The 25,913-nt window shown below is 35.5% G+C and overlaps 1 protein-coding gene across 1 annotated transcript; it reads left to right on the forward strand.

Annotated features, from left to right (window-relative positions):
* Positions 1 to 562: 562 nt before the first annotated feature.
* LOC129273444 (phosphoacetylglucosamine mutase-like) lies at positions 563 to 24,133 on the forward strand. The gene is made up of 16 exons (XM_064108060.1): positions 563 to 633; positions 2,863 to 2,992; positions 3,273 to 3,368; positions 5,321 to 5,394; positions 6,004 to 6,131; positions 6,532 to 6,690; positions 7,339 to 7,381; positions 7,978 to 8,058; positions 8,614 to 8,657; positions 11,294 to 11,407; positions 12,365 to 12,466; positions 13,405 to 13,460; positions 13,833 to 13,896; positions 15,746 to 15,868; positions 19,013 to 19,186; positions 20,372 to 24,133. Exons 1-16 carry the CDS (start codon positions 585 to 587, stop codon positions 20,462 to 20,464), a joined length of 1,530 nt encoding a protein of 509 aa, XP_063964130.1. The 5' UTR covers positions 563 to 584; the 3' UTR covers positions 20,465 to 24,133.
* The last annotated feature ends 1,780 nt before the right edge of the window (positions 24,134 to 25,913 follow it).

The raw sequence follows: 25,913 nt of genomic DNA on the forward strand, positions 1-25,913 counted from the left end.
AATTCATGTATTCTAAATTACATAACATAATATGGGGCAACTGCTTGTTTATGACGTCACAAATTCAAAACTTAAATTCTAATAAATTTCTTAATTTTTAACAGATTTTCCTCAAACCTTCACCAATATTTCTTATTAATGTTTCTGCTATTTTTACAACAAACTTTTCTTCAGGATAAACTTCCCCTTTAAAAATCATGTTCACTCCTTATGATCTCTTTTCCAATACCAAGAACTTGGAAGTGATTGTTTTGAGAACTTACATGTATTTGAAAAATGTAGAGTAACAGAAAAAGAAAGATCCGCTGCTGGTGCCCCCTTGCGGCTCGTAAACAATTCAGCTCAGAAATAGAAATGGTATTGATCGGTATAACAATATAGATTATTGAACATAATAGTAATACCAGTATTAAGGAATCCAATACCAAAAAAGCTTACTTATTGCCCTTTCATATTTCTTTGGGTAGATCAGGGTAGCTTTGAGTCTAAATTTTATTCCAATTAAGTTTTTAGCATTTTGTTTTTATGTCAAAGTATTTTACGTATTCCCTCTAAATCTCAGGGCAAATCTTCTGGATTCTGTAATGTATAGGATGGGTATCCTTGCAGCACTTCGATCAAAACAGACAAAAGGTATGTTGCTGTTTTTTCCTCTGTAAATCTATAAATACATGTACCTGTTTAATGAAAATTGTTGATCAGGGACAAGAATTTGTGTGATATGTACCCCAATATGAAGAGATAAATTGACAAACATTACATGTCCAATATGATGAATGCACCTATCACCCCTCGTACCCATGCTGATAATTATAGTGGTGATGGTGATTAAGGTGATGATGATGATAATGATGATGATGACAGTGATGATAATGATGATGATGGTGGTGGTGGTGATGGTGGTGATGATTATGATGAAGATGATGGTGATGATGGTGATGATGGTGATGATGGTGATCATGATGATGGTGATCATGATGATGATGGTGATGATGATGATGATGGTGATGATGATGGCGGTGGTGGTGATGGTGGTGATGATGGTGATGATGATTATGATGGTGATGATGGTGATGATGGTGATGATGGTGATGATGATGGTGATGATGGTGATGATGGTGATGATGATGATGATGACGGTGATGACAATGATATTGCCAATGGATTGCAGGGCTGCTGCTGATGGTGGTGATGTTCATTGTGATTACACAATGATGATCAATGATAGTGAATGTGTACTGCTTTTTTTTTTGGCTGATGCTGCTAACGATGATGGCGTTGACAATGTTAATTATTCCCATGCTGATAATTATAGTGGTGATGGTGATTAAGGTGATGATGGTGATGGTAATGATGATGATGATGACAGTGATGATGATGATGATGATGAAGATGGAGATGATGATGATGATGATGATGATGGTGGTGGTGGTGGTGATGGTGGTGGTGGTGGTGGTGGTGATGGTGGTGATGATGGTGATGATGATTATGATGATGATGAAGATGATGGTGGTGGTGTTGGTGTTTGTGTTGGTGGTGATGATTGTGATGATGGTGATGATGATGATGGTGATGATGATGATGGTGATGATGATGATGATGATGACGGTGATGACGATGATATTGCCAAAGGATTGCAGGGCTGCTGCTGATGGTGGTGATGTTCATTGTGATTACACAATGATAGTGAATGTGTACTGCTTTTTTTTTTGGCTGATGCTGCTAATGATGATGGCGTTGACAATGTTAATTATTCCCATGCTGATAATTATAGTGGTGATGGTGATTAAGGTGATGATGGTGATGGTAATGATGATGATGATGACAGTGATGATGATGATGATGATGAAGATGGAGATGATGATGATGATGATGATGATGGTGGTGGTGGTGGTGATGGTGGTGGTGGTGGTGGTGATGGTGGTGATGATGGTGATGATGATTATGATGATGATGAAGATGATGGTGGTGGTGTTGGTGTTTGTGTTGGTGGTGATGATTGTGATGATGGTGATGATGATGATGGTGATGATGATGATGGTGATGATGATGATGATGATGATGACGGTGATGACGATGATATTGCCAATGGATTGCAGGGCTGCTGCTGATGGTGGTGATGTTCATTGTGATTACACAATGATGATCAATGATAGTGAATGTGTACTGCTTTTTTTTTTGGCTGATGCTGCTAATGATGATGGCGTTGACAATGTTAATTATTCCCATGCTGATAATTATAATGGTGATGGTGATTAAGGTGATGATGGTGATGGTAATGATGATGATGATGACAGTGATGATGATGATGATGATGAAGATGGAGATGATGATGATGATGATGATGGTGGTGGTGGTGGTGGTGGTGGTGGTGGTGGTGATGGTGGTGATGATGGTGATGATGATTATGATGATGATGAAGATGATGGTGGTGGTGTTGGTGTTTGTGTTGGTGGTGATGATTGTGATGATGGTGATGATAATGATGGTGATCATGATGATGATGATGATGATGATGATGATGATGACGGTGATGACGATGATATTGCCAATGGATTGCAGGGCTGCTGCTGATGGTGGTGATGTTCATTGTGATTACACAATGATGATCAATGATAGTGAATGTGTACTGCTTTTTGGGGGGGCTGATGCTGCTAATGATGATGGCGTTGACAATGTTAATTATTCATGACGAATGTCTATGATTGTGATTGATAGTGATGATAATTACAAAATCAATATCAAGAGCAACAGTGATAATAACAGCAATGGCAATAGCATAAAGTGTGATATAATATTCAAGAACAAATAATTCCCCTGCCCCTGCTACAATTGATCGCTCTGTTCTCTTTCAAACACCAGCCACTGTTGGAGTAATGATAACCGCATCCCACAATCCAGAGGAGGATAACGGTGTGAAGTTGGTGGAACCTATGGGTGAGATGCTAGTTCCAGATTGGGAACGTTATGCAACTTGGATGGCAAACTCCAGGTATGGATGTTTATACTTTATACGCACGGTCCAAAACAATTTTCAGATAGACTACCTTCATTGTGGCTTAACTCTTCTAGATATGTTTTATCTTGTGTAACTTTATCCTGCAATTGCTATGTCGTACATGTACTGTACATGTATGTCTTATTCATGTCAAAGACGAATACAGAATCTGATGTTTAGAACACTGAAGAACAAATTTTAGAAATTGGGAACTGGTTACTTTACAGTACAGGAACAATCTGTAAAATTTCTTTGTTCTTTGATCTGATCGCAGCGATGAGGATCTTGACAGCACAGTGAAGAAGGTGACCAAAGAAGCAGAAGTAGACCTCTCAGTGCCTGCTAATGTATTCATAGCCAGAGATACAAGGTAGGAAGTTATCTCTTATACTTGCCAGATGACTTGCAACTCTATGGGGTTTATGTGTATGATTTGGTGCTTATTGGCAACAGTGCTATTTCTTGAGAGAGAGGCACAGTCAAACTTGTGGGAAAAATGAAGTAGTTATGACGAGCCTTTTTTTGTTTTTTGTTAATTCAGAACAGTATTGAGTTCCTTGCAGAAGACTGCTCTACAGATGCACTCATATTAAAAATATAATTCTTTTTAATAATTTTTATATAAAAATAAAAAAAATAATATTTGCTTGAAAATGAAAGCATTTTTGATGTATTAAAATAGCAAATTGCAAGATGGTGTTGATTCAAGTGTTAAGGATAAATCTTGTATTTGTTGTTTATGAAATTGTCATTACTTCAGAGTTTTCTCCCAGACACCTTTCCCTATGTATTGATAATGTATTATCAATAAAGATAAAGAATAATGATTTTCATGAAAGAAAATCCCTTCCAAGTTCAATGTTTTGTAAAAATATATCTTGTTTGTTTTAGTCACTTGTGTCTCCAGAATTTATGGCTGATTCAATATCCCTTAGTCGTTGGTATCATGAACGTTTACAGGGTTTGACAATTAAATATATACCCACACCCCTCTTTAAGTGGTTACCCCAGTAAACAAGATTTCACTTTTTCTGCTGTGCTTGCTAGTTAGTTGCTTAGCAACAGAGCAAACATTGAATGTGAGAAAATTCAATGTGTTCTGTTAGAAGAGCAAATAAAGCTTTGAGGTGCACTTGAATCCTGGGCGTGCTTAAGGCAGTTTGTTTACACTTTGTAAACAGATGGCACATTTTTATTTAAATTTCAGCCTTTATGTTCAGAATGTTTCTGTAGGCTAGTGCTTTGCTATTCAGTCTACAAATAGTGTTATTCCCTAGTTATGGAAACCTGCCTGTTCTTGTACACTACCTATTTAATAATAATAATAATACATGAGATTTATATAGCGCACTTTCCATCTTGATTAGATGCTCAAGGCGCTTCAGAGCAGAACAACAAAAACTATTTACATATAATACATGTCTGAACAAAAGTCAATATCTATTTAGTGTTGAAAAAATGTAAAAAAAGGGGGTGTTAACTTATTTGTTAGTCATATGTTAGTAAAAACATTAATTCATGTATAAAAATCTGTATTCCAAAACGTTGATTCTTTTTATTGTTATTTTTAAATTCATATATGATATTCTTTTCACTGAACTGTCCATGTAAATATTTAAAGGTCAAGTCCATCCCAGAAATAAGTTGATTTGAAGAAAAAAAGAAAAAGAAAAGAAGCATAACACTGAAAATATCATCAAAATCGGATGTAAAATAAGAACGTTATGACATTTGAAAGTTTCGCACATTTTTCACAAAACATATATGCACAACTCTGTGATACACAAATGAGAGTGTCGCTGATGTCCCTCACTATTTCCTTGGTTTTTATTGTTTGAATTATTCAGTTTTTACAGATTTGACAATAAGGTTCCTCTTGTTAGAACCACAGAATGATAATTACACATGTTCAGGGAGGAATAAAACTTTGTTTCACATGACTAGGAGAAAATCAGAAGTTTTCATATTCCATTTAATGAAATACAAAAGAAATAGTGAGTGGGTGATGTCATCAGTCCCCTCATTTGCATACTGACCAGAATGTGAATATAACTATTGAAATCAAGCAAAACTTTAAAGTGTCATAACTTTTTTATTTTACATCTGATTTTGATGAAATTTTCAGTGTTATGCTGGTTGGATTTTTATCTTTTTATTCAAACCAACTTTTTGTTGGGGTGGACTTGTCCTTTAATGGTTCATTATTAAGATTAAATTGCAAGGAAAGAGAAGTTGGAACACTGCTTGGCATGTGTATACATGTATGTACAACATACGTTAGGGTTCAAAATGTTACATTCATGTTTGATACTTTTTTTTCAGACCCAGCAGTGTATCTCTTGCTCAGTCTCTGAAGGATGGTGTCACTGCTATGGAAAGCCAACTAACGGATTATGGTAAGCCCCTTGTGAAAGATGGTTTTATCTATTTTCGTGAGCAAGGTCCATACTAGATTGATAGATTTTGTATACCCAACAACGAAGGTGATATGCAAATGAGAGAATAAGTAACTGTTACTGAATAAGTAACAATTGTTGCAGTGATAATGAAGCTCTTGATTGACTCATAAAAGTTCCAGTAATGACGGTTATCATGATAATGGACAATTAATGCTTCACATTGGAGAAGGAGAAATATGCATTTTTTTAGTTTGTTTCTTAAAATACAATCAATTAGTCAGTGTTCTTATTTGCATACTGCGGTATAACATGTTTTGTAAAATTTAGCTAAACTTAAAAATTTCATACATGTGATATTTCATGTCTGTTTGGGGGTATTATTTATGTTTTACGGTAATCAAATCATTTTGCATTTTAAGTGAATTGGGTTTTAGTAGCTCATTTTACCAAACACCATTCAATTTGGTAATTAACGATCAAACCCATGTAAATAAGAACATTACAAAACCGTCAGTCTTTTTTTTTTTGGTAGTAGGGGTATCATGTTACATGTACATCATAAATTTATGAGAATATCCACAAATTCCTGAAATGTTTAATTTTTAGGTTTGTTATCAACACCCCAGCTTCATTATATGGTAAGGTGCTACAACACTAAACAAGCATATGGACAGCATACAGAACAAGGCTATTACAAGAAATTGGCCCATGCGTTCCAAAGTCTTCACAAACTGGTAAGATCCCTTCCTTTTATAATAGTCGTTGTGGAACAGTAATCTGATCTGACCCTACGGATTTAATGATGAGTGATTGAGTTGTAGACATTCGGAAGCTTGTAGCGCCCTTAATCTTTTTTTGGCAAGTAGGATTGAGCGCCTGGATGTAAATATTTTCAACAATCTGCAGCACCTCCAAAATGTCCACCTTGCTACAATCTGATATTCATGATTACATCACCGGCATAGCTAGATCTGGTCACATCATGGATTGTGGCTGCAGTGTATTGCTTAAAATTTTAAGGTAAATTGTCCAGTGCGTTGAAAACAGAAGTTTAATTTTTCAATATCTTCTACCCATACAACACAGATGAACTTTCATTATTGTAAAAGACTTCTGTATTTATTTTCTCCTCAGAATGATGTAGGAGGCGGAGATTACAGTAATCAAATCTTGCTTGATGGAGCTAACGGGGTCGGTGCCCTCAAAGTGATGCAGTTCCTAAACCATATGGAGAGCTCTATTCTTAATATTACTGTATGTAACGACGGATCAAATGGCAAACTCAATGAGATGGTAAGGGCGGTTTTGAATCTTCTTGGGGAGAATTCAAGTACAGTACTGGTATTGGTGCTGGAATTGTTTTTGGTGTACAGTGTTGATATTGGTTTTAGTGCTGATATAGGTGTAGGTATCGTTTTGGGATGAATGAGGTTGATTGAAGTACAGTGTTAGTTAGTGTTAAGAGCATGAATCAACTGCCTTACCTACCTCCAACACCAAATTTTCCAATCAGATTGTCAATACTTTTTTGTATCATTAAAAAGGAAGGATCACTAAAATCCTTTCTTTGCAAAATAGGCAAATTACTTACAGAAAAACATCCCTCACGACCATTTGATGGAGTGTTTTTGGTACACCATGCGATGAGCCCCAAGGAACGAGATAAGTGGATTGAGGTAGAGGTGAAATAGAGGGGCAAGAAAGTGGACGGTTGGGAGGTAGAGTATTCTTTTCTGAAAAACATCCATGATATCAATTTCTATTTATTTCAGTCACATTGATATTAAGAAAAAAGAAACATAAATATATGGTTTGCCAATATGAAGAATGAAAAAATAATGAGCTTTAACAATGCTTCAAAATACTTAATCAACCTGTGTGTCTAAAATGAATTATGAGGAAACAAAATACAATAGTAGTAAATCCTTTATTTTTCAATAGTGTGGAGCTGACTATGTAAAAGTTCAACAGAAGCCATCATCAGGTAAGTTCATGTTCTGCCTTACAATTGCAAAAAGGAAGCAAGTGACAAAAGTAACATTCCTTGTAAGGCGTAGTAAGCAACTGTCAATTTATACTAACGTCAGTGCAATATAGTGTTGTCTTTCAGAATGTATCTCTTGGCAAGATGAGTTTTAATGTGCATCGTTTGGCCATAAGGAATGAGTACTTCCTGAAATATGAAATATTGATAACTCAAATTTGATTGATGTCTGTCTATTGCTTCCTGTTATAATTGTGCTCTGTAGGGCCATAAAAATACTAATGCACTTCAAACAGCTGATATATCTACATGTATATTGAGTGTACTGGCTACCCTGCCATTTCAGATTTTAATAGGTGTACAAATACTAATATATCATATCATGTTTGTCAGTGTGTGAAAATGTCTGCTGGCTACCCTGCTAATTGAAGATTAAACCTGCAGTACCTAATTCTATAAACTGAATTTGTCTTGAAGTCTTTGTGGAGATCATAATCTGGAAGACAATGATTACAGCATATGAGAATCATCTTGATTATTATCCTGGTAGTAATGAATAGTTTTGATACCTTTTCTTATTTCTCTTGTATGTATAGGTATGCCAAGCCAAGTAGCAGTGAAGTGTGTGTCCTTTGATGGCGATGCAGATCGAATTGTTTATTTTTACACCGACACAAGTAAGAATGAGTGGACTTTTTCCCAACATGTTAAAATTCCTCATTTCTTCCATGATTCATTGAATCCTGAATTCTCAAAGGTTTTTAAAATCAGTGCTTTAAAACCATTCTTAATGCAGATTTAATGCATTAATTATGTTATATTAAGTATGTTTATAGAGAAAGTTGACATCTGTTACTGAGGTTTGGTTACTGTATTAGTGACCCAACTATTTACATGTATGTAATAACATATACAAGTGATGGTACAAAAAAATGTTTGATGTGTATAGATTAAGGATTAGAGAGCTTGCTCTTGGCATGTGTAGTGTTGTTGTTGTTTTTTTAAATGATTTTTTCAAACTTGACTAAATAAAAGAAGTTCACTGTAAACGTAAACATGTTTTCATTCTTCACATTCATACCCCTACCACCAGGAAACTGTAGGCCTATATACAGTGTTTAGAGACACTACGTTAAGCAATATATAAATGTTACATATTACATTTTAAAAGTGTAGATGTGTTTGCAAACGTAGAAAAGATTTGTTAAATTATTCTTTTGATATTTCTGCAGATCAGTGTTTTCATCTCCTTGATGGCGACAAAATAGCAACATTGGTGAGAATTGGTTGAATATTCCTAGCTTTCATTTACTTCTAGGGCCTGTAACATAAAGCCTTCAATTGATCGTATAATTGAGCTGTATGCTTGATTACACGTAATAATCAATGTAATGAGGGGTAAAAATCAACCTTACAAGCAAGGGCTGTACTTTGTGTAACAGGGCCCTGGGGCCCAGTTTCATAAAACTTGTTATAATAACAAATTTGCAATAACAGTCAAAAGCTACTGAAATTTGTCAATCTGTTGGCTGATGGTAGATTTGTAATAGAAACTTTTCAATTGTTATTATAACCGGTCTTTATGAAACGGGACCCAGATTTGTTTTTCTGAGTTTGTACATGTACATGCAGGATCAAAACATACATCCTTGAATATTTTGAATAGAAACAGGTAGTTTTAAAAGGAGTGGAGGTGAAGGATCTTTCTTTTTATTTCAAGTAGGCCTACTCATGAGCAGCCCCACCCTCACCCCCTAAAAATTTATATTTCTATTCAATCAGCATATTTGCTCGACTGTAGTGTTGTTGAAGTAACATAAGAGCCAATGGAGACAGCAGATGTAATGAAATTCAGTATTGACTCTGAGTCCAGTTTTAATGTCTGATTCAATATTGTACATTTAGGTGTGGCTTCACTCAAGAACAATAATGCAATTCAATAGCTCAAATTAAACATGTAAGATTACAATGTATGGAGTAACTACACCAGGTGGTGACCTGAATATCTTAACTGTTCATGCACAACATTACTTTGAATACATTATAGTTGCATCAATGATTGTATACACAACATCGACCTAGCTTATTATATGGGGTCGGTGCACTTAGAGTGATGCAAAATACAAAATTTCTGTTGGGGACAAAACAATATTTTATAGATCTCTATTGTAATTGTTATATCAGGCTGATGCAGAGATTTGATTAAGTGTGTATAGGGTTCATATTTAACTCTTACCAACTATTACCAAAGGTGACAGAAATAAACAAAATATATACAGTCATGAGAAAGAAAGGTGAAACTATGTTGGTTTGGTTTGGTTTCCTCATGATGTAGCCAGTCCTTCTGGTTAAATGATGGGGAAAATGTAAAATTTATGAAGATTTGAGAGCATTACAAGTTTTCATGTGAAGTAGAAAATAGAACAATCCCAGGGTAGCTGTCCCAGGGGAACAACCACCCTTGAAATAATTCACATCAGATGATCTCCTCCTTAAAGCCTGGCTCCTGAGGAGGACATCCACCCCCCCCCCCCAAAAAAAAAAGAATAAATAAATAAAAAAATGTCAGCTTCCTGGAGAATGACGTTTACATATTACTAGGGGTTTCAAAGTTATTATTGTATCCCCCGAACAGAGTTCAGAGGATACTATGGATTTGGCCTCGTCGCGCCGCGTCCGCTGCCGCCGCAGAGATTTCCTTGTGAGCGCTCTATCAGCTGCATTTCTTCTCAGATCATCTTCAAATTTGGCAGGAAGGTTGAGTATGGTATAGCGAAGCCGTCTATTGATTTTGGTGTGGGCGGAGACATTGTTGCCATGGTAAGAGTTTTTGTGGAAATAGCAGAGATGTCCTTGTGAGCGCTCTACCAGCTGCATTTCTTCTCCGATCATCTCTGAATGTGGCATGAAGGTCCATTATGGTAAGTCCAAGCCGCCTATTGATTTTGGTGTGGGCCGAGACATCGTTGCCATGGTAACAAGAGTTTTTTTGGAATAGCAGAGATGTCCTTGTGAGCGCTCTACCAGCTGCATTTCTTCTCCGACCATCTTCAAATTTGGCATGAAGTTTGAGTATGGTATAGCGAAGCCGCCTATCGATTTTGGTGTGGGCCGAGACATCGTTGCCATGGTAACAAGAGTTTTTGTGGAATATCAGAGATGTCCTTGTGAGCGCTCTACCAGCTGCATTTCTTCTCCGATCATCTTCAAATTTGGCATGAAGGTTGAGTATGGTATAGCGAAGCCGCCTATCGATTTTGGTGTGGGCGGAGACATCGTTGCCATGGTAACAAGAGTTTTTGTGGAAATAGCAGAGATTTCCTTGTGAGTGCTCTTCTGGCTGCATTTCTTCTCCAATTATCTTCAAATTTGTCATGAAGGTCCATTATGGTAAAGCAAAGCTGTCTAATTATTTTGGAGTGGGTGGAGACATGGTTGCCATGGTAACCATATTTTTGTGAAAAATTTGGTTGCTTTTATTCCAGTTTGTCATTACAGTTGGCACACACAAGCAATATTAGTAGGTGAAGCGAAGATGCCTATAATTTTTAGGGTTAGGTTTACAAAATATATCCAGATTACTCTATAATTGTATTCCCCAACAGGTGGTACTGGACAATAGGCCTACTTTAGGTTCTACAGAGTCACGCTGCTACGTCATATTATTGTCATCAAATTTGTTACCCACAGGCAAAATGTGGGCAGGGTCATTGTCGCCATGACAATTGTATTTATTTGTCAAATTTCTGTTTGAGCCCTATATATCGCAATGACGGATGACGCGGTGGGTTCGGGGGATACATGTGCTTGGCCGCGCAACCCGCCGAGCATCTCTAGTTTCAACTTGATGTTGTGCAAAAAGCTAGGCATAATAAACACCGTGTATTAAAATGTGTCTTTTTTCTTTCTCAGATTGCTGGTTATATTCAAGAATTACTAACACAGAGTGGATTGGAGCTCAATTTGGGTCTTGTGCAGACAGCATATGCCAATGGAAGTTCCACCAAATATGTCTCAGAAACTCTAGTAAGTCAAGTAATGAACCCACGAACATAGGGAAATTGTTAAATGAACGTATTCATTATCTTGTAGATATACATGTATAGAAATATTTACTGTCTGTAAACATGTAGATCCTTTCAAAATATGAACTGATATATTTTTAATTAGGTGGCATATTATGTGATATTTCCTTTATAAATACAAACCACATTGTGGAATGCAGACTCAGTATCTATTTCGTCTCTCAAAATTTCCGGGCAGCGACTTAACCACCAGGCTAAATGATAAACGTAACATTGCAGTAATTTATAAGGTGATAAGAATAGTTTGGAACATAAAAACAAACTTTGCTGGCTCTTACCCAAATTCCAATGAAATGAAGACGTTATATTAATTTTCATGATTAAATGTATATATTTGATTCTATTTTTCATGATTATATCATCTTTCAGGCCACCGATGAATATTACAATTAATAATTAAAAAGTCAATAGGGGCCTAAGCTTTCGATCCTAGCAGAATCTTTGTCGGAGGCAAAATGGTTACATTTTGACTTTCTAATTTACTCCATTGGCTCTCTTTTATTAGATAAGCAGTTTTCAGCAGCTTCTTTTTGCAATTAATAATTAAGGGAAATAAAACAAGTAACTCGGTACAATGGCTGTCGAACTCGTCTCTCCATCAATCTTCATTCATACCAGGGACGATTCAGCTTTAGAACTCACTTCCTGCCTACATATTTCCTATAGCTCCCAACATGGGCAGATTTAAGAATCGTGTTTGATTATATCTAATATATTTGGTAAAATCTTTCTTCTGTTATTCTAAATATACAGTATGCAAACATAGTGTATAAGTTATTTTAATTATTGTTTATAGCTTGGTAAATTTGTCTACTTTTCATGGTATTATGATGGTATCTTCAAGCCCAAAAGATGATTTAAAAATTCAATAGAAAATAATAATTGTTTCTCAAAACAGAAAGTGCCTGTTGCCTGTGTAAATACAGGCGTGAAACATCTACACCACAAAGCTCAGGAGTTTGACATTGGAGTCTACTTTGAAGCCAATGGACATGGAACAGTGAGTAGCTTTCAAAATCAGTTCCTTATCACTGCTACAGTGAAAAGGAACTTATCACTGCTGCAGTGTATATTCAGCTAACAGACCCGATTCTGTGCCGCCAGAAGGAGTTCGTAAGGACCCTTGCGTTATTTTAGTTGCTTCGCTTCAATATATGGCTGGTACCAAGCCTAACCTGTTTGCTTGACAGCCAATCACGGCTCGCCATTTAGCGTCCAATGTCTGGTTTTGGTTCTATTATATTTTGTTTTGCTCTAGCGTTTTAGTCATTTATGCGATTTTACTCTGATGAGTGCATGTCGAAAAGCTTCAGTATGTCCGTTTTTAAGGCTATTTTACAGTTATTTTCCATGCCATCAATATTTGATCGAGCATATGGTATGACAATTGCTCCTCAAGTAAGGGAAAAAGTGGTACCCTGTAATAACAGTATCAGCACCATTAGCCACTACTCAGCATTGTACATGTATGATTTGAATACCTTGATGTGTCATATCTAATCCATGCTTACAATATATTTGTTATTGTTTTAACTGGATGCATTTGGATGTACATGTATTTTCAGGACCCTATTGAAGATAGACTTGTTGAATGGGCTACCCGGTTGGAATGTGAATGAATGAATGAATTATTAGGAAAAAAATGTTGATGTTGATGATGATGATAATGATGATGGTGAGGAAGATGATGCTGAAGAAGATGATGATGATGATGGTGATGGTGATTGTGAGGAAGATGATGATGATAAAAAAGATGATGGTGATGGTGATGAGGATGATGATAATGGTGATGATGATGAAGATGATGATGATGATTGTGATGAAGATGATGATGATAATGGTGGTGGTGATGATGATGATGATGACAATGATAGCAATGACTATGACAGTAGTTTTTGTGCATGATTCTCTGCTTCTCTCATTTTTGATCTGTTATAGGTACTTTACAGTAAAAATGCAGAGGAGAAAATCCTGCAAGCCTGTGAAGATCCAAGGTAGGCACTACAACAATATTTCATTTTGAGAGAGAGAGTAAGATCTCATTTTGGAACACAAATAATCATTATAATGTGAAATGTTGGGACGTGACTTCGGGGGGGGGGGGGGGGGGGGGTGGGGTGTTTCTCAAAGATTTAAGTGTGACTTAAGAGTCACACATTGTCAGATTACAGTCAGCGTGAGTGGGTCTAACATTTGATGATGTTTGGAGCAAAAGTGGGTTTAGCTACAGGAATTCTTGATCTTGGATTTAAACCAACGGATACATGTATTGATAAAAATTCCTTTAAACCCATCCATTTTGTAAATTGGAAAGCGATAAAAAATGATTATCATTAATTTTTTTTTTACGTATATTTCTTGGACAGCCTTTCAAAGGATCAGCAGAAATCCGCTACCGTCCTGAAACATTTTGTTGACCTCACAAACCAGGTAAAGATGATTCAGAGTCAGATATAGGATACTTGCTTGGACTTTAGTGGTAATTGATGACAATGATGGTTGTGTTGGTGATAGTAGTGGTGGTGATGGTGCTGACGATTGTGATAATGTAGATCAGCCATTCTCAATTACTTTTTTTGAAGCTCCACATTTCTTGTTGAGAATATATAATGCTCCACTATCCATTACGCAAACAAGCCAAATATTGCAGAGGGGGGTCAAGGGGGCAGAGCCCCCAAAGCTTTGGAATATGGGCTCTATAATATCAATAGAAGAAATACAAATGCCAACAATCTACACAATTTATTTAAAGAAAAATGATTAGTGACGTTTTCACAACATAGGCCTACCAGCATTGTAAAAAAAAATCTGTGTTCTTACAGCAAAATTGATGTCAGCAGAGTTGCCATAAAATGTGTGTATTTTTTTTTTACAGTATTGATGTTAATTTTTCCATGAATTAGAAAGAAAAAATAATAAAAACAGTTTTTATAGAGTAGGCCTACATATTTAGTTAAAACAGATAAAATGTGTTAGTTCTGACCAATGTATATTTTGTTTCTCTCACTTGAATATTTCCAGGAAAAAAAATTAAAAAAACTTCTGTAATTTTGCACACAATGGAAACTCTGCTGACAGCATTTGTTGTAATAATACAGATACTTTTTACAGTGAGTGATACCACTAGTTCAGACTGTTCTGCACCAGATCTAGTGGCTCAAGCAAGTGGCGTAATGAGTAAAAAATTGAGGGGGCCAGATATGGCGGCTGGAGCAAATTTCTTGAAATATGCGAGCGAGCGCAGCGAGCTATAAAAAATGTTGAACTTTTCAATACAAAAATCTATATTTTTAATAGATTTTTACATAATATTAAGAAAATAATACAATGTTCCACTCTTACCCTTTCCTTTTCTTTCTTTTTTCTCCTTTTTTTCTTGGCCGTGAAACATTGGGGGATCCCCCAAGCCCCATCCCCATATGTACGCCATACATTCCCTAATTTTGCAAGGGCTGAAAAAATCAGGCGTTGCACTGCACGAACGCCCCAATCTGCCCCTCTTTCTCTACAACTCACGTGCAGTATCATTCATTCAGTCCGTGTTAAGCAAGAGTGCATGCAGGCAATCACGGTAGAGACAATACATCGGAGCATATTTCACTTTTACATCTTTGGATTTTAATCGGCTTCGGAAACAAAGTTTATGCTTGTTAATATGTCTCAAATTCATCCATGAACAGGATTTTCTTGGAATTTCATATTATTTGATGTTTAAAACTTAACCAAAACATATACTCTGGAAATGCAAAATTACTCGCCGTAGAAGTAGCAATCCTATGAACCGGGCTTTCAAATCACTTGTGTGGCACAGAAACTTTGTACAGAACAGAATAAATAAAATAAAAACACCATATTGATCCTCCTGCTAAATTTGACACAATCTGAGGAAATCAATTAGCATTTAAGTGTCAAGTAAGGATTTTTTTGTTTTCTCTTTGTAATAAAATGATCACCAAATCCTCATTTCCAGGTTAGGCCTACTGGTAGATACATTTATTGCACCCCCATTTTTCAATTTTTTATTTTTTATTTTTATACCGGCTCCCACGCGCCACTCTGCAAGGCTCGTAGCGCCACAAGTGGCACGCGCCACCATTTGAGAATCCCTGCCCTGATGTAGATGTTGTAATAATGATGGGGGCGGATGATGATGGTGTTGATTGTGGCTATGGTGGTGATGATGATGATGATTGGGGATGATAGAGATTTCTTGAGTGATCTTTAGGACTATTTGATAGTCTGAGACTATGACTTATATCTTGATTATTTTTCCCAACAGACTGTAGGAGATGCACTTTCTGATCTGCTCCTGGTAGAGACCATTCTCTGGGCTAAAAGATGGACAGTAGACACATGGAATGCATCCTATACAGACCTCCCTAACAGACAACTCAAAGTCAAGGTGAGATCCATCATATCTTGTATGGTTTTTCAAATTGCTGAAATGGATCACTATTTATTCTGTATATTCTGTTTGCAACAATGGGGAAGAATTTACTTTTTATTTATTCTCACAATGTTTAACCCTAATACTACAGGGGGGGCTTGGCATTTTTAGCGATAAATCTGCCGCACAAAGTTTTTTTACCGTGCCGCTCGCCGACTTCTTACTTGCAAGTCTCTTGCATTGAGACCAAATTTGTGACGTCCGGGTATGCGGTTATGAAATTATGCAACATAATGTAAGTGCATAAGTGAAATAATGCTGGTAAACTTTAAAAAGAAAAAAAAACAATCAAATACATAAGAAATAATTATTTTGGTACCAGAATTTTGTTTTCAAGGACAAATGTTAAGAAAGCTATAAAGAATATTTGCATAAAAAATTAGCGATCTAGGAACCTTTATTTAGTGAATTAGAGCAACAAGTATGATTTCATGAATAAATTAGTGTAATTTACAAAAGTGCATCTCTATCACAAGAGCAGATGCAGACAGCAAAGCCTAATATTGCAACTTCAGCTGCATGTAAAATAAGAAGAGTGTCAGATTCCTCATGTGTGTTTACTGGTGTTGTAACTGGAAAGTCATTACTGCACCTTGCATCTTTGCGATTAGCCGCCACCAGATTTTCAGTCGAACTATGACATCTGTCAGGTAAAGTGTGAGTGACTCCTTTGTTTCATTGGTGAACAGGAATTCCTTTTTGTCCCTGATAGAGGTGGTGTCATCACTGACTTCATACATCCTCACCGTCGTTGCCTTGTGTTTTCCTCAAGTGAAGACTTTGGTGTGTAGTTGTCGAACACAGCTCTGGCTTGGTCATAATGCTTTGCCATTGCATCTGTATGTTGCACATACATACGAGCCATATCCTTGCAGGTTTGGAAGCTTCCTACTGCCATCACTTCCTGAAAAACAGCCATACCACAAGTTAGGAGACACCTCTACTGATGCTAGAACAATAACTATTGCAATACCGGACACCACACACAAAATGTGTAGTACTTGACTTTTGTCAATAGCTCGATGTAGTGATTGATTAAATCTCATCAATCAATCAACAACAACAAAAATTGTGGAGGTGCTGTGGCTGAGTGGTCTAAGGCCCCTGACTAGACGTTTGAAAGTCAGGGGTTCTATTCTTGGCACCTATGCCGGTGAGGAAGGCATTTAATCGACGGTGCTCTTTTTATCTGCATTCAAATAAATGGAAATGCTAAATGCATTCGTGGTAACTAGGTGTGCACTTGTTATGGGTTTTTTATCATTTATTTGTACCTGCAAATCCATGTTTGCCAGTCACCTCCTGGAGGTCAGTACCTTCTCTCCCAGATTGGGTGATGATCAGGAGTCTTGCACATAGAGATGCAGAGGCTGTCAACAATACAGCTTCTGTTCCTGTCTTCATCTTTACTGGTTTGGCAGTTTTGTTCCATGTCTGAATATTTGTCTTTGCCATTTTACTCCGTAGGTTTTCTTCTCCCTTCAGTTGATCCTTCACAAGTTTCTCATATTTTTCCTTTCCAATCTTTTCAACTGATGGTATGCCATTTGCAACCTCCTCTTGAATTATTTCCTTTGTTATAAGTTTGATCATCCGGTTCCTGGTCTCTTCCTTGCATTCCTCAAACATGTTGAGTGTGTCCAAGACTTTTTGAAGTTTGGATATGGCTTCTTCCTCTCTTTACTCCTGCTAAGATTATGATTTCTGGATTTTTTATTTCCTTCTCCATTACCAGACAGGAGATGCTCTGTTTCTTGGGCAATGTGAGCCAAATGAGGTGATGTGAATTTTGTCCAGAAAACAATACAAAATTTGATTTTAATCACAGACTACCTCAGAATATGTTAAAGTTTTTATCAATTTCCCATTCTGTCCACAAGAGAGCACTTTCTACATTTTGTTGAGTTTAAGCATATGTGGGAGATTTAAATAGATAAAAGAATAAATGAAGAAATAATCTTTCATCCTTAAACCCTCTGAACTGATTAAATACTTAAACAAGAATGCGGTAAATAATTAAAGGCTTATGAAATACATCTTTTCTTTAAAAAATATATATCATTTTCTATTTTACAATGATAACTTATATAAGGATGAGTCTTGTCACTTTGGTGGCCATGTTGAATCAGAAAACTGTTAATAAATTGGGAGAAAAAATAAGCATAATACTACATATCATGAAAATACAAAAAACATACTTTTGACCCATATTATCATTAATGGTGTTTCTTTGAGCATTTATGTCTAGTCAAGAGATTCCTATGGTAGCCATTTTGAAATTTGAAGTGGGACCAAAGACAGCATGTATAAATTTGAAAACAAGCAGTTATGTGTTCAGGACAAAAATAGGGGAATGAGCATTAAAAATAGAAAAAAATATGGGAATTCTTGCTTACCCAACTTCAGGGAAGCTCTATTACAATAATCAACCTTTATGTATCTCTGAACCCCTATTTCCTTCATTCTTATCAACTCACTTATGAATTCCCAAGTAATGATGATTCGATATCAGTTCAAGTTTTCATATAAACTAGAAAAACAGAAATGACTTAAGAAATCTCCCACATATACATGTACAGTGTAGGATACACGCAAAAAAAAATCTTATATAGAATTGCCTAACAATCAATATTCCTACTGTACAAATTTGCTATGAAGTATGAAGTTTAGAAAAAAAAAGAATATTTTACCAGATTGTTTGACTTTTTGATTATTTTTTTGTAGACTAGGATAGTATCGGCGAATTTGTGAAATGTTGCTAAGCAATCCAATGCACAATTCTACAAACAGTTCAGTTATTCTAGGGAAGAGTCATATACAAGGTTCATATAGAATATTTGTGGTAAAACATGAAGACTGAAGACGGCAAATACAGTAGACACTGCTTAAGGCGATATTCCACAAATCAAATGATTTGATAAGTCAAAGCACTTTCCTAGACTAGAATATGCAAACATGTGTAATTCATACTTTCTAATTCAAATTTTGCCCTAGCTGAGCAGTTTTCTGTGGTTCCAAAAGATTTGAATTAGGCAGATTCACCTGTCCAAATAATTGCTTTGAATGTAATGGGAAGACTGGTAAATCATCCCCTCTCAGGTGGCAGACCGAACAGCAGTCCAGACAACAGATGCCGAGAGACAGTGCACCAGACCGGCTGGCTTACAGGATGCCATCAACACCCTGATAGCGAACTACCAATCAGCACGCTCGTTTGTAAGACCATCAGGAACAGAAGATGTCGTCAGGGTCTATGCTGAAGCTGCAACGAGAGTGAGTAATTATGATCGTACTTTGAAGGATGATTAGATTTGATTTAAGGTCCAATTTGTATTTACTTCTTGCAACAGTTCATTTGAATCATTTAAAGGTAGAAGAAAATAGTTGCAGCAAACAATTATTTCATGACAAAGTCTTTTAAATCAAGGTTAATGGTCACAATATCATCATTGATCTACATCTGGTACATTAATGTAATCTAATCTTTGTGAAATCATGAAAGCTGGAAACCGATAATTCTGATGATCACTTACACAGAAAAGCAGATGTGGGACAATGTATTAAAGGGATGGTCCGGGCTGAAAATATTTATATCCTAATACATAGAGTAGAATTCACTGAGCAAAATGCCGAAAATTTCATCAAAATCGGATAACAAATAATAAAGTTATTGAAGTTTAAAGTTTAGCAATATTCTGTGAAAACAGTAGTCATGAATATTCATTAGGTGGGCTGATGATGTCACATCTCCACTTTTCGTTTTCTTATGTTATTACATAAAATCATATTTTTTTCATTATTTCATACTTGTGTGAATGATATGTCTCCCTTATAATGAAATAAGTTGCAGCAATAAATATCTAATGCACTAAATCATTTGTCAATCCAATTTTTCTAGTTCTTGGAGGAAAAAATTTGAATAAACCTAATTTCATATAATAAAATACAAAAGAACAAGTGGGGATGTGACATCATCAGTCCACCTAATGAATATTCATGAAGACTATTTTCACAAAATATTGCTAAACTTTAAAATTCAATAACTTTGTTATTTGTTATCCGATTTTGATGAAATTTTCAGCATTTTGCTCAGTGAATTCTACTCTATTTATTAAGCTATAAATACTTTCAGCCCGGACCATCCCTTTAATATTGCTTTGAAAAATACCTGACATTTGACGTAATTCTGTGCTTATTTTGCTCATTTCTTGGCAATTACACATTTTCTACCAAAGTCATTTTGGCACATATTTTTTTATTCATACCTACAAACACTTTGATGGTAATTTTAGTGGATTTTGTTTTAACACATATTGAGACCATTACCGCAACTGGCATTTACCTGTAAGTATACCTTTATATTATGCATATTTTTGTGATGTACACAAGGTTGGAGAATCTTTGTTGATATTGCAGTACAAAATGTTTATTTTCATTAGTATCTTTCTCTTTCACCAGGAACAAGCAGACAAACTAGCTTATGAAGTGGCAGGGAAAGTATACGATCTAACCAACGGTGTTGGTGATCGTCCAGTAGCTCCATCAAGCTGATCTGATCATCTTGTATTGTTCTGAAATCGCCTTCTAATATCTTCAGGAAAGGATCAAAGAGCTTACAATCTGTTATGTAAATTGACAACAAAGATTTTGTTTCCTTTTTTTTTTTTTTTAAGTGCTACATTGTCATACATATATTTGATATTTTAGACTTTTTAACCATTAACTTGCTGTTTTTACATTCCAACCTCTTTGGAAACGGAAATATTTTATAGACTTCTTTTCATTAAATTGGCATCATAGTTTATTTTAATCTATTGTTGCATTGTTACACAGTCATAAAATATTTTTCAATCTTTATAAGCCTTCTCACACTGTTTTATTTTCTAAAATAAAACATTTTACAACTCAGTGGTATGACATTAGTGTTAAAATGCATAGTTAGGTGCCGAGTACAGTTCATTGATGTTTTGCCAATTTGTAGTGTACCGTGATGATTTAATTTTGTTTTTATGTGTTACCAATTTAAATAATATAACACTTTTGACCATAAAATGCATAGCATTCCGACATGGTCATCCATTCACTGTATGATGCACTGTATTGATGTTTATTACCTGCTTACTAATGAATTACTAAATAAAAGAAACATAGTTAAAATCATTAATAAATAAGAATGATTTTAACCTTGTGGTAAAAGTGAAGACATAACATTTTATTTTTTATTCCTGTTCATGATTTCCAAGTGAATTGCAATTCATTTTTTTTTCATTTCATATATACTTCCATGTCAGTTGTGGGAAAATTATATTTTTGGGGGAAAGAGTTACTTTTCAAATGCTCTAAATGCTTGTCACGTGGCAAGGAAATGGTGATCAAAACCTGTGTATAACTCTCATGTGAATTACAGTTCAGTTGTTTTTATTGCTGATATACTTTCATATCACTCGTGAGAAAATTATATAGCTTATTTTTTTAAGTATAAGATTCAAATGCCCACAATGCTTGTCATGTGACAAGGAAATGGTGATTAAAACATGTTTGACATGTTTATGACTTCCATATGAATTGCAGTATTATTTAGTATTTTTTTTTAAATAATTATGGAGTTCCAGTACTTAGTACATGAATTACATGTACATCATGAAGTATATAAAATTGTTTTTTAAAGGCCCTTGCACACTACATGATCCATTGCAATTCAATTTACAAAGGCTTTGAAATAGCATTTGATATGTGAACATTCTAATGATCAAAACTTCCAAATAGTGGTATAAATACTTTAATTGAAATTCCAATCTCTTTTGAGCCTCTCTATAGGAATAAAGCAAAATCTTAATGATGCCATCATCGACTGCACCTTCTGTATCATTATTCTTATATTTTTTTTGTAACTTATTTGATATCAGGGTTGACTTCTATTTTCAGTCTTGTTGTATACATCAAAACTCTATAGATTTATGCAGGTGTTAGAAACATGTATATAATATTAAAGATGTTATCAGTAAAAATAGATATTGTAGTATAATGCCAAATTTTAGTTTTCTCATTTTACATTTCCATCTGCCATGTGCATAGGTTATTCTGTAAAGTACGCTTTGTGTATATTTCTTAATAGTGGACAGGTGAGTATTGAATTTCCTTCTGTAAGTGCACTTCGAAAATCTAGACACTTAATGGTATTTTTCTGGATAAATGTGTTCTTTTCTTGAGAATTGGTGGATGGATTGTAAAATTTGAAAAAGCGCTCATTGACACACCATTTCATTCACTTTGCATGATTCTTTGTTTCTACTATATCGTAATTCCATCAAGAAATTTATATACTGTTAATAAACACTTCAATGGTATTCTGTAATTCCTGTATGTTTATTTGTATGTTAATTTAGAATTATTGTCCATAAATTGCTCCGCTTTCAAGCTTCAAGCAAGGCTGGAAAAAACAAACTCAGAATGGTCTAGTCTTTGTTTTAACAGTTTTTCTGTACATTTTTACTCAGACAGGAAGACAGTACATGTATCTGTTGGCATTCAGTGCACCTATTTATTTCATGATGATTGCTGATTTGAATTTGTTTGGCACTAATTATGGGATATCAATATGATTTTAAAATATTATAGGGGGGAAAATGAGACAGCTGGGAAACTGGACATTGAACAATTTTTTCAGGATATGATAAAGACGGCTGTTCATAAGACGATTTAACCCTATATATCGCACCAAAGATTAAATAACATTCCACTGTTATTAGTGTTTCTGCACAGTAGTGTCTCTGTTTATTGAACAGTATATAAGTGTCATCACTTCTGTGAACTATGATTGTATTCATCCACCCCCCCCCCTGGCCCCCTTGTAAAGATGAAAATATTCAGATTTAGCGTAAAAGTATGAAGTAAGTATGGGGGTGTCGTGGTCTAGTGGTGAAGACTCTCGTCTTCCAATCTGAGGGGTGTGGGTTCGATTCCCAGCCATGCCGTGCTTTCCTTCGGCAAGAAATTTACCCACATTGTGCTGCACTCAACCCAGATATTAGGTGGCAGGAAGTAATTCCTCAAAAAGCTGTGAGCACCTGAATCGGTAGACTAGTTCAGCTGGGGTAATATAGGAGAGTCTTGAGCACATAACAAGGTAGTCACTTGGCTATACAAATCATTTATTATTTATTACAATGTTCATAAAGAGAGAGAAAGAGCAATATATCCACACATTGCTATCCCTGTTAATGTAACCATTTATGTGTATGTTTGTTTCGTTTCTTTCATTGGAATACCTTTTGGATCCAAGGTTGCATTCTGTGATATCCTGAATATAATGACAATATATGATAAAAACACACGTTTTAAATGAAAATTATTTAATTTCTTATTTCCTAGTTTACACATTGATGGTGGCTCTCATCACTTGATAACAACATAATAACACAAGCAAGTCTTCTTAGATTTTGGATTGCCTCCACACTATGTATACACATACTCCACCCCCTGGGGAGTATTCCAGCAATTGCCTGATTAATCTGTCTTCAATAACATCCAAATATTATTTGTGAAAGAAGTAGTATCAATATTTTTACTGTCTTGTACTGTAGTGCAATAGTTACTGTAGCGCTTTGGTGCCATTTTAGAAAGGAAGAAAAAAAAAAAAGTAAACAATTTGTGTAGTTCCAGTGCACTTAATATTGATTTGACATGAAACACAATTTCTTCTTGTCTGTCTTTTTTTGGTACTATTTTGATGTAATGATCGTTGCTGGAAACAAATGTTATTGATGTGTCCATTCCTTGTTTTCAGATTCATGTTATTGATAGCAAGCAAAGATATTCAGTAGTTTTATTGTTTAAACTTTTATTTCATATGTATGAGATCACGAGATAAGATACTTGTAAATATTTTTGTTATTAGATCTAAGAATCAATTTTGCAGCTTTCCTCGTGTGAGAGAAGTTCATTTGTTACTGTATATGTTAATCAAGTGGAATTGGTGTAAAATATAATATCTGTTGGCAATCATATTTCATTTATTTTCACATTTGGTTTCAGATCCATGTATGTGCAATACAGTGCACATGAAATCATTGTGGATTTCAGTAAAAGGAGGACTTTCATAACCTCCACTTCAACACCATACATAAAAATGATAATGCTTGGCAATGTTGCAAAATAAGAACAACATGATATGATTAAAACATGTATTAATCATGTGAAGGTGAAACCGTGAAAAAATCACTTCAAAAGTCCATCAAGTGTTTTTATATTTATTTTTTTTAATGCAAACAATATTTGGTTATCCCCACTCAAAGCTCTTTGTGGTACATGTGTATCGTTAACAACTCATTCCCACATACAGATTAGAGATTCATGGTTACATGTGTGTGTTCAGTTATGGATATGCTAATATTCATCAGTTGTTTTCTTCTAAAAATCCCACTTTAAGTGTTATTGAAAATAGTCACACAGATTTCTTTGTGTTTGAAGTTCGTGTGATAAATAGTTCCATGACATTTTCTCCGGCGACAATTGCTCTACTCTAAACTCCACACACTAATCGAATTACCAATTTCAACCATGGGTTTAACACTATACCCTACCCTAAACTTAACATAAAACCCTATTGCAACCCTAACCCTACATCTTAGACGAAATTAAGCCCAGAGCAATTGTCGTAGGAGCAAATGTCCTGTCACCGTGATAAATACATACAGAGAATGCAAGTACGATTGAATTACCATCCAAATCTCACTATCTTTATGTATGTGAAATGAGCGGATAAACTCATAAATGACAAAGTCCTATAAAATGTGTAAATACATGTAAAATCGACTGTGTAGTGTAGACCAGTTTTTTGGTTTTAGTGTTTTTTTTTTAATAGTTGGGACTTTGGCGTGGCAACTCTATATTTACATTCATTCAAAAATTTATGACTTATTTCCAACTCATGGCAGAAGACAAAAGCCTTACAAGATATTGCATTATTTTCTGGATATTCTATAGTTTTGAATTAAAATGGTAAAACTTATTCCTTAATTTCATGCTTGCTCGCAACTTTTTAGAACTTTTGCCCCATCTGCCATATTTGGCCTCCTCAAAATTTTGGCTCATTATCCCAGTGGGTGATGTAATCATTCAATATACATTCAAAACTCTTTTTAAATATCGTGGTGTGCAGCGGGCTGTTGGGGGGGGGGGGGGGCAACTAGCAAGGCATCTCTCCCAGAAATTATTTTTATACCTTGTACAAAATAATGGTGCACCAATTCTTTAATTTTCAAACATTTTCAGGGGAGCCATTGTGACAAGTTTGGTCGTACATGTTTTTCGAACATATTGTAATCTGTTCCAGCAGGGAGTCTACTCGAACTCCCTGGTTCTAGTTTTGCCCCGTTAACATCTCATCTCCCACACAAATTGCTCTCTCCTCTTTCATAATCAATAGCAATCACACTGTAAAAAGTGAAGTGCTAATTTAGCACAGTGCTTGTATAGTGACTGCACTACGAGTGCTGATTTTCTAGTTAAAATTTAAAATAGAAAATCAGCACTCGTAGTGCAGTCACTATACAAGCACTGTAAGTGCTAACTTAGCACTTCATTTTTTACAGTGCACTTCCCCCCACTTGTGGTTCTATTTATTCACTTTCTATCTCAGTGTTTAGGAGAATGATCGAAATTAAGGGAGGTACTCTTATTGTTTTGTTCTTTAAAAAAAGGTGGATAAATTAAACATTAAATTATCTTACGAAAGGTCAGACAGGATTTGAAGAGAGATGGGGAATAAGAATTAAGTGTGGGGGAGGCACAAAAGGGGAAGATTGGAAGGGAGGGTTAGGAAAGAAGGGACAAAGATTGAGAATGGGTGTGTGTTTTTGTGTGAGAGATAGGAGAGAATGAGGACATACAGAAGAGGAAGAAAAGAGCATGAGAACGAGAGAAAGAAGGGGGGGGGGGGAGAAAAGAGTGAAAGGGGATATAATTGGAAAAGGACAGAAAGGGCGAAAGAAGAGAAAAT

Source organism: Lytechinus pictus, chromosome 12 (assembly GCF_037042905.1).
Source record: "Lytechinus pictus isolate F3 Inbred chromosome 12, Lp3.0, whole genome shotgun sequence".
NCBI classification, from domain to species: Eukaryota; Metazoa; Echinodermata; class Echinoidea; order Temnopleuroida; family Toxopneustidae; genus Lytechinus; species Lytechinus pictus.

Bases quoted from the DNA above. Each gene is read 5' to 3' on its own strand.
- LOC129273444 (XM_064108060.1), top strand. From the start codon at position 585: ATGTATAGGATGGGTATCCTTGCAGCACTTCGATCAAAACAGACAAAA. The intron at 6,132-6,531 runs GTAAGATCCCTT...TTTTCTCCTCAG, and splicing joins TCCAAAGTCTTCACAAACTG to AATGATGTAGGAGGCGGAGA. The intron at 19,187-20,371 runs GTGAGTAATTAT...CTCTTTCACCAG, and splicing joins ATGCTGAAGCTGCAACGAGA to GAACAAGCAGACAAACTAGC.